Source organism: Octodon degus, unplaced genomic scaffold (genome assembly GCF_000260255.1).
Source record: "Octodon degus isolate 3935 unplaced genomic scaffold, OctDeg1.0 scaffold00146, whole genome shotgun sequence".
NCBI lineage: Eukaryota > Metazoa > Chordata > Mammalia > Rodentia > Octodontidae > Octodon > Octodon degus.
In genome coordinates this window covers 2,318,919-2,328,549 of record NW_004524722.1, presented here as the reverse complement: position 1 = coordinate 2,328,549, position 9,631 = coordinate 2,318,919, and the positions used below count along the sequence as shown (strand labels likewise).

At 55.7% G+C, this 9,631-nt stretch overlaps 1 protein-coding gene across 1 annotated transcript in view; it reads right to left on the bottom strand.

Moving 5' to 3' along the window:
- Positions 1 to 9,631, bottom strand: part of Stard10 (StAR related lipid transfer domain containing 10) — a 28,363-nt gene extending 18,732 nt beyond the window's left edge. The window contains exons 1-2 of the mRNA XM_004641936.2: positions 9,586 to 9,631; positions 8,914 to 9,233 (exon numbers count right to left, since the gene is read on the bottom strand). Of these exons, the coding sequence (XP_004641993.1) occupies positions 8,914 to 9,120 (207 nt within the window). The 5' untranslated portion in view covers positions 9,121 to 9,233; positions 9,586 to 9,631. The remainder of the gene's footprint in view (positions 1 to 8,913; positions 9,234 to 9,585) is intronic.

Genomic DNA, 9,631 nt, shown 5'->3' with positions numbered 1-9,631 from the left:
GGGCTGTGGCGCTCTGGTGCTCTCCCTCTGCACGGCCGGTCCTGATTTTGGTGCAGTGCAGACTTTCAGCTTAACGAGACAAATTGATATTCTGTGCCAGCCTAGGGATGGAGCAGTGGCGCGGGACACTCGGAAGAGAGCTCAGAGGTGGGCAGGGGTGGGCACAGCAGGCAGCAGCCTCCTTAGGAGCTGCCCGCAGACAGCCCCTCCACATTGACAGGTATCCTGAGAGGAAGGTCCTCTGTCTGCTTCCCAGCAGGGCACCCCTCCCTGAGGCAGGGCAAGAGGGAGGGAGACTTGAGGGCCCTTGGCACCTCACTTTGCTCAGGGGATGTGGTCCCTCCACTCTGGAAGAAAGGGGCCGCGAAAAAGAAAGCAGCTGGTTGGGTGAGGAGCCCTGGGGTCCCTGGACAGGGCCAGCTCTGAACTGAGCTCAAAGGTCCGACTGATGGTGTGGGCACAGACTGTGCAGACCCCCTTCAAGGGGGCAGCTGACAGCTGACAGCACAGACGTGGCCCCTTGAGGGGTCTTCTGCTGGTCCTCTCTCCAGTGGCAGGTGGTAGTTTGCAGGGGTGACACTCCCTTGGGACAGCCACAGCTCCTTCCTGCTGTTTTACTGGCCTGGCAACCGCAGATGCTTTTAGGTGTTTTGAGTCTATTCTCTATCCCCTCTTGCAACATTTACCCCCAGGGTTAGGGGGTGTCCTGAGCATGGGGCAGGAGAAAAGCCCCCAGAAAGTAGGGGACGACTTGGGGCCATCTGAACAAATCTTCCCCTCTCGATCCCACTACCCCCAACACTAAAGGGACCCCTCCCCGGGCTCAGCCCAAACCCTACCCTCCCTGTGCCCTTGACATCCCTCCTGCTTCTAGGGAGCAGGCATATTCCTGGGGCTCTGCCAGCTCCGGTTCCTCCCGATCCCACGGGAGATATCGGAACCGCAAACACCGCGGCAGCGGCCGCGTACGCATCCCCCCCTCCGCACCTCCGGCCCCTCCGGCCCGCCCTCCCTACCCCCGCCTCTCTGCGCCCCTCCCCCGCGGCCGCTTCCCCCCCCCCACCCTCTTCCTACCCTCAACGCCTGCCCCACGCATCTGGGCTTCACCGCTCTTCCCTACCCTCACGCTTCACCCTGCCCTGGCAGCCTTCCTTACTGAGAGACCCTAAGGTGTTCTCAGTTGCTGCCTCCCTCTGGTTGGCCCCAGACCCCACTCAAACCACACCTCCCAACCACTGGCCTCCCTGCACCATAAGCCTCTGTCCCAGAACTGCTCCCAAAGGCTGTCTCTGTCCCCATCTGTCTCCCCACTGGGGCTGAGTCTCCTGGGACCAGGTCTAATCTGTCTCCAGGTCCCCAGTACCAGCGGTGTCTGGCAAGGGAGACGGGAGGCACAAGAAGAGGTTTATATCATTTCATTAGAAATTTTTGCTTTGTTCTTCCATATAGTTCCTGTTATGGTTTGCGTCTAGTTGTACCCCCAAGGCCTCATGTAGGTCATGGGGCAGAGGGGGTGCATGGCTTGAGGAGTGGGGCCAGAGGACCAGGGTGGAGCTCGAAGGGCAGGGCCAGAGAGGTGCAAACCGTTAAACTGACAGCACACACTGCCTCCAAGTCTGTGGTCTCACTCGGAGGTATGGAGAAGGTCATCCTGCACACAGCAGTGCCCCAGCCTCTCCTCCAGACCCTGTAGTCTGGGGCAGTGGTGTCTGTAATTGAGGCTACCTACGATTAAGGTTCCAAGGTCTTGCTACATAATTCAGGCTGTTTTAAGCTATGAAACCTTCAATAACTGTAAACTAAATAAACCTTTCCTTTCTGAAAAAAAAAAAAAAAAGAAGAGGTTTATAGGATGAATAAATGGAGAAGGGGGTAATACAGAGTAGAGACATTCGGGATAGAGGCAGGAACCATCAAGGAGTGAGGGGGCAGAGGCAGGGATAGAAAAATATGCCCAAAAGATAGACTTTGACTCCCATATCGCCCCAGAGGCAAGGCCAGGAGGCTTCAGAGGCAGGAAAGGGAAAGCACGGCAGAGCCAGAGCTGAGCCAGGGCGGGAGCTGCCAGGAGACGGCTGAGGAGACATAATTGGATCAGAGACAACTCTGCTTTTGCAGTGAGGGGGTGTGACTCACATACACAGAGTAACGCCAGACACAGAAACACACACAGTCTCACACTCAGAGGCACAGACACAACCACAAGCACACGTACACACATTCCACACAGCTGACTGGGCCTTGGCAGGAGCCCGCCGCAGGGCAGGCAGACCCAGGCACCTGTCCGCGGAGAGCTCGCAGACTCTCAGCTGGGGCCGTAGCACATGCACACAGTGACACACAATGCAGCACTGCACACAAAACCCCCGTCGCCTCAGCCTGTCCTCACAGCATACCACCAACAGCTGCTATCTTAGTCATTTGCTCCTGTTTTGCTTGGCTCCCCCTCAGGATGCAAACCCCATGACAACAGGGTCTGATCTGTGTGGCTGAATGCTAAAGTTCTGGATATAACACAATGCCTGGCCTATAACATGTATTCAGTAAATGTGTGGAATCAACAGTGAACACGTGCGTGCAGGAATGAACACTGAAGACACACAAGGGAGTGTCATCCCCACTGATGCCTCTGCCTCAAGATTCACGATCTAGGGCCAGAGAGATAGCTCAGTAGACTAAGTGCCCGCCTGGCAAGCACAAGGGCCTAAGTTCAATTCCCAGTACCAGAAAAAAAAAAAAAAAAGAAAGAAAGAAAAAGAAAAAAGTTAACTGAAAGATTCACCACCTCCCTGACCAGGACCCAGGTGATCTAGAAGGAGATGGTGCAAGGGATCTCAGAGAACCAGTGACAAACAGGCATTGTGGCAGGAGACCCAAAGGACAAGATGAACTGGCCTGTCACCACAAGGGAGACCTCATAGGGGAGTGTCCCCCTACTTCCTACATGTGCAGATATTGTGTACCTGTCCTGTGATGTAAGGATTCTAGAGACGTTAGCGGTGGCATGTGCCTGCCTTCAAGAAGCCCAGGCTGGGGTCGGGGAGATGGCTCAATGGAATAAGTGCTTCCCTAGTAAGTGCAAGGGCCTGAGTTCAATTCACTGTGCCGCCGAGAAAAAAAAAAAAAAGAAGCCCAGACTGAAGCAGGAAGGCAATGGTATGCTAAAGCCCAAGAGAACAGACCCACCTTCCAGGACCAGCAGGCAGGGCACTTGGGACACCTGCCCCAGCTCTCTTTAATGACAGGTGAGAGGACACTACTTGGCACAGGATGCTCCATACCCATATTTTGGAGACCCCGGGGGCCCCAGAGCATCAAGGCCAGCCAAAGCATGCCAGATGGGAAAAGGAAACAATGAAAAGGGTGGGGCATGGCCATTCCCACATCTGGTCAGAGCTGTCCCTCTCCCACACAATGTCACCAAAAGCATGATCATCTACCCAGGCCATGGGCAAAGGCAATGGAATAGAACTGGAATAGATTCCTACCCCCATCTATGCTCAGGGCACCCAGGCCTGTGGCCACCGAGCCATTGTTCCTGAGGACAGGAACAACCTGGAGCAGCCCTTCCCAGGCCCCAGGGCCCCATCAAGAGCCAGGCCTCTGGAGTCACAGAGTCCACAGCTCTGGCTCCAGGTAACCCACTCAGGCGGAGAGACACAGAGAAGAAAGAAGACCCAGCTGTCTCCAGGACTTGCTCCTTTCTCTCATCTCCTGAAACTTTAAAGACTCTCAGCTGGAAACTGAGCTGGGGCTCGTTAAAGTTTAAAAGCCTAAGCCTGAGGACCTAGGTGTGGAAGGCAGAGCGCCAGCCTGGGGACAGAAGGTTTCTCTAATCCCAGCAAGGACACAGACTGAGGGACCCCACCAGGCCCGCCTTCTTATCTGTGGTGGCAGGGGTGGAAGTTAACTGGTTTTAGGGCTTGGGGCTGGATGAGGTCAGGTCGTATATCCCAGAGGGCTTCACCCTTCACAATTTGCACTCCACAGTTATACTGTAAGTAATTACCATGTCCCCTCCCTTACCTCTCCTAGCACTCTCTAGATGCCTGGAGCTCCAGTTCCAGTCCCTACAGCCCCTGCTTTAGAGCAGGCTTGGTGCCTTTGTCCAGACAAGCACAGCAACAGCTCATTCTCCTCTCTTTCCACAACCTCATCTGATCCCCCCTCGCATGCCAGGACCTCTAAGCTCCAAGGTCAGCTCCCTGGTCTAGCTCTCTAATCCTCTCCAGCGTCCACACTCAAACTCCCTGCAATTCTCCAAATGCACCTTCCTGTTCCTCACCTCTGGGCCTTGGTACAGCTGTCCCTCTGCAGGAAATGTAACACTTCTGATGCTATCACGCTTGGGCTTCTCATTCTCCACCCAATTCCAATGGGATCACCTAAGCACTCCTCCTTGTGAAGCCTTCCAAGACCCCAGGCCTAGTTTCCATAGCTCCTGTGACAGGGGTCTGTTGTGCAACCAATGGGAACCCTCTGAGGGTAAAATCTGATTCCCTGCTGTCCCTAACCTCCAGCAGAGGGGACAGAAGGGAAGAAGGGGAAAGGGGGGAGCGGGGAGGAACCAAGGAAGGAAGGGCGCAAAGACAGGCAGGGTAGCACTGCCATCCACATTTGACAGAAGAGGAGGATTCTGAAGCCTAGGTAGGGGCATGCTCAGGGCCTCAAAGCCAGAACCTGGATCCTGTACTCTTTCACCTCTTCCTCAATTTAGCAATTGACATTTCCCTTCCCTAAGCTCTCTACCACAAAGTTCAACTCTCTGGGAGCTTCCCTCCTGGGGACAGTCAGGAGCTAACTCTTCGAGCTCCCCCTAAGCCAAAGCCAATTCGGATGTAGGGCCAGCCAGGGCCGGGGTCCTTAAGGCCAACCCTGGACTCGGAGTCCCCATCTGGGGCACTTTATTGGCACAGACCACCAAGGCCTTCACTAGCCATCCTTACTCTATGTCCAGCAGCTCAGTGGCCCACCTGGCCAAGGTTAAGATGTCCCCTACAGATAGAGAAACTGAGCCCCAGTAGGGGCAGAGGATAAGCCTATACCTGACCTCACCTAGTCCTAAGGCCTAAAACCAGTTTACTCCCACCCTGGCCACCAGAGATAAGAAAACAGACCTACAAAGGGTAATGTGACCCCCAAGGTCACTCAGTGAGGACTGGGCTCTTGCCCAGCTGGGTTCCCTCCAGGGTGCCCTCCCACAATGACACAGCACAGGGAGACCCAAGGACAGAGGGCAAAAATAAGTTGTGAGCCCCAGGATTCTGGACACAAAAAGGCCCATATATTAGGTTCCACATCTGTCCAATGGGGTAATAATCCCTACTCTACAGGACAGTGGCAAAGACTTGATGAGAAGACCTGGCCTGGGCCCACTTTCCCTGGAACCCTTTTGAGTCCCATAGATACTTGTGTGACAAATGAAGCACCCAAGCAAGATATAGAGGGATGGAGCCTGTGGTGTGGACCATGAGACAGGACTGGGAGGGGACCCTACAGCTTCCTTCTAGGGGAAGGGGTGAGGATGCAAGACAGACAGTCAGAGCAGACAGGTCCCCACTGTCCAGCTTCCTGTGGTAAGAGGAACTCCAGTTTCTCAGCCTCACTTTCCCAAGAGACCTTAGTCACCTGCTCTAACCCCAAACCCTCAAGGTTCCTGCTCACCCTGCCTCCTCCTGTTCCAGGTCCAGGCTCCCACTTGGCCCGGCCCCTGCCTCTGTGAACATGGCACTGAGGTCAGAGGTCCTTAGAGTCAGGAAGACTCAGATGGACAAGCAGCCCAGAGATGAACAGGGACATACCTATAGTCACACACAGTGAGGACATCACAGTCAGGACTGGGCCTAAGGTGGCCCTGCTTGAATGACTGAGACAACTTCCATACTTTCCATTTCTCATACCACTAAGGGTGCTGTGGGAAAGCAGGCCTCGGCTCCAAGACCTGGGTTCAGGTTCCAAGCTGTCCTCTGCCTGTACTTAAGATCCATGTTCAGTGTCTGCCTCTAGTCCCGGGACTGGACTCTCAGGACCAGTGCTGGCCTCCTGTCCAGCACCCAGAGCACAATGCAGGTCTTGGGTGAGGCCAGGCTGGAGGCCAGGGAGGGAGGGAAGGGGGAGAGGTGGCTCCAATAGCCCCTTTCCTTTATCCTGGCTCCTGCAGCTGGGCTCAGAGCCATGGTGGCTTCCAGAGATCTCTGGATACAGGAGTAGGGGGAAGAAAAGAAATCAATCAGGTAAATAGATGGGGACACCTCATCCCTATCATGAGCATAGGGCATGTCCAGGGGCAGCAGAAAGGGGAGGAGAGGGGGGACAGAAACTCAACAAACACCTATGGTTGCGTCCCAGCCTTCTGGAATGACCCAATCATCCCTGGGACTTTGGTTTCCACCTGTTGTGACCTTGGCAAGCCTTTGTGGGCTTCAGCTTTGTCATCCATCAAACAAAAAGGGGATGATGAGAACATCACGTCCTTGCTCCTTCAAAGAGTTATTGATGGGATTAAAGGCCACAGTGTTGCCTGAGGACGTGAGCCCATGCAGACAGGGCAGGGGACCTGGGTTGAGCTGATCTGGATGTACTTCTGTTGCACTTGCTTTGTGACCTTAGGCAAGTGACACTGACTCTCTCAGCCTCAGTTTCTTTGTCTGTAATATGGAGACAAGCCTGCCCAGGAATGGCCTGAGGGTAAAGTGGACTACGAAAGAAATGCTTGGTCAAAGCAGGGGCTCTTATCAGAAGTAGGATGAGCTGCATGGTACTGAGAGTCTTGGAATCTTGGGAACAGGAAGCTCAGAGTTCCAACTTCTGTGCCAAGAGGACCAGGAATGGGGGCTGACTCCTGAAGATGCCCATAACCAAGGGTGCCAGTCTCCTGCCTGGGTCCAGGCTCTGCTTACCTCCTCCACTGTGGGGAGGAGAGCTGGGGTACAGCAGAGGAAGCAAAGTGAGGGGGTTAAACAGTGAAGCTAAATATGTGCCTCTAGCCTTCCTCTGCTCAGATTTGATTGTGTGACCCTGGGCTGGCTCCTGGCCCTCTCTGGCTTCAGAATCCTCCTCACCTGCAGCGCAGTGTTGACAAGAAAGAATATGAAACAGGGCTGGCAGAGTCCTCTGGCCTCTCCAGCCTCTGAACAGTCTCAGAAGGAAGTAAGATCCGGATCCTGGATGTTGCCCACTAATCCTAGCTTTTCGAAGTCCCTTTCACCTCCAAGGAAGGCCACCTGACAAGTCTGATCTGGCCACAAGGGGTCTGTGGTGGCAGCCCGGCCCCCAGACCTGCTACCGCTAGTCTTGTGCTTAGTTAGGTTTATTCATTAACCAAGCCAGATGGAAGAGGCCTTATAGGCCCTATTGACAAAGGGTGGGAGAACCTTCTCTTCTTCCCTCCCCTCCTCTTTCCTCTGGACAGCCAGCTGGATGGGGAGGACACACACACACACACACACACACACACACACACACCCTCTGCACACTGCCAGCCTTTAGACTTTGTCAGGCTACCTTGCTCACTTTTCATTCACTTTGTTCCTCAGTCTCTTCCTCCTTCCTTTAGCCAACATCCTGGCCCTCTGCATGCAGGCAGCACCAAGCTGGAGTCTACCAGCCGCACGCCTGCTCCTCAGGCTTACACTCAGGTCAGGCCCTTGAAAAACCCCAGCCTGGAGTCCTTAGGACTGTGCAGAGGCACAGGCACACACACAGAAACCCAGAAACAGTCAGATGGACAAGGTGGATACCGAGAGAGAGAGAGAGAGAGAGAGAGAGAGAGAGAGAGAGAGAGAGAGAGAGAGAGAGAGAGAGAGACTGAGAGACTGAGAGACTGAGAGAGAATGAGAAGGTAGAAAGAGCAAGCCAGCCATGGTGGACTGCAAATGATTGAAATGAGACCAAAAGGGTCACGGGAAAAGGTGAGACAGCACAGGTTCTAGCATGAGGTCTGAATGTCACAAGCAGGAGAAGGGGCTTCCTAAAGAGTCCAGTGTCCCGGCACTGGCAACAGGAATGCCATTCCCACCTATCCAGGAGGACAGCAGAAGGGAGACAGATACCAGGGAAAGGGAGCAAGGGCACAGCATACAACCAGAAGCCCTCTGTCACCTGTGAAATACAGCACTCACAGCAATGCCAAATATGCCAAGGTCAGCCACTGAAGTAGCCCCTAGGCCAGAGTCTTCGCTGGCCTCTTGCCCCCTGTACCATCAAACTCCTCTTTCTGTTCTGGCAAAAAGAGGAAAATCACAGGTTGTGAGGAGTAGAGATGGTGACTGAGCGGCTGATACCCTGCACTGCTCTCTTAGGGGGCCTCCTTGACTCTTTCTTCCCTAATGTGGTGTCCCTGTGCCCACCCCATCCCTAGCAGCCCCTTGCAAACCTTGCCTTCAAGGCCTACCAGCTACATCCTGAGCACATCCAGGAGCAGTCAGGGAGGGAAAGAGAAGAGTAGGGGATCTGGCAGGAAGGAATCAGATCCTTGGTACTCAAGGGTGCAGAGAATGAAACAGATTGAACTCAGGGCAACTGAACCAGGAATTTCAGAAAAAGGGAGCCAATCTCCTGCCTGGTGTAACTCAGGTCAGGGGCCAGGTGGAGGCCTCCCAGGTTGGGGTTCCCTGATGGAGACCACACTGGCACAGGGGCTTGGCAGCAGCCCTCTTCCACAGTGCACAGGGGCATGCCCTACACCCGGGTCCCAGCTGAGTGAGCCATTGAGTCCTATCTCTTCTGCAGGACTCAGCTAGCCCATCTGTGCGATGGCCCAGAAGACTGTCCTTCCTCTCAGCTCCTCGCAGGAGACTTTAGGAGCCAGGTGCACCCCCAGATGTCCATGGCTGGGAAGCAGGACCAGAAGACTGCCTGAGCAGCAGGATGGGTATAGTGGAGGCTGCAGTTACTGTAGTAGAGCAACCCTACCTTGATCTTGTGCAGGGTCCGGTCCATTTCCACCGCCTGCACCCACACAGACACACCAGCCTTGCTGTAGGTCAGGTTCCAGCCCACCTCGGCCTCACACTCTGACCGGAAGCTGCGGAAGTCCTGGTCATCAGGCACCTGGACACTTTCGCGGCCCAGGACCGGCCGAGGCCCTTGGGGCTCTGTTGAAGCTGCTGGTTTCTCCATGGGAAGTGTAGGCAGGCCGAGCGCCCTAGTCCTGTTCCGGCTCTCCCGGGTCCCCCGCGGAGGTACCGACTACGTCGACGCGGCTGCAGATGCTGACGCCACCTTCCTGGGACCTGCAAGACCGGTTTGGGGACCGGAGTCAGTGCGCTAGGGGCACGGGTGGGGCTTCCTGGGGTCCTGGGCTGGCTGAGAGAAAGCTGGAGGTGACCGGGATCCCCCTCCCTGGGCGAGGACGAAGAGGCACGGGACAGTCAAGGGGCCACCCCCGAGGCGCGTCCCGGAGCCGGTGTGGGGCTGCAGATCCGGTGCGGGGGTCCCCAGGGAGCCCTTCTTCGGGACCCGGAGGACCCGCGGTGACGGAGCTCTGGCGGGGGCTCCGCGCGGCGACGGCCGGACCGGCTCAACTAACTCCGCAGCGGCGCGGGCGCAGGAGGAGCGCGGGAGCGGCGATGCTGGGTCGCTCACCTGTGTCCGCCGCTCCGCCGGGGCCGCCGGGGCCAGGGTGCGGGCG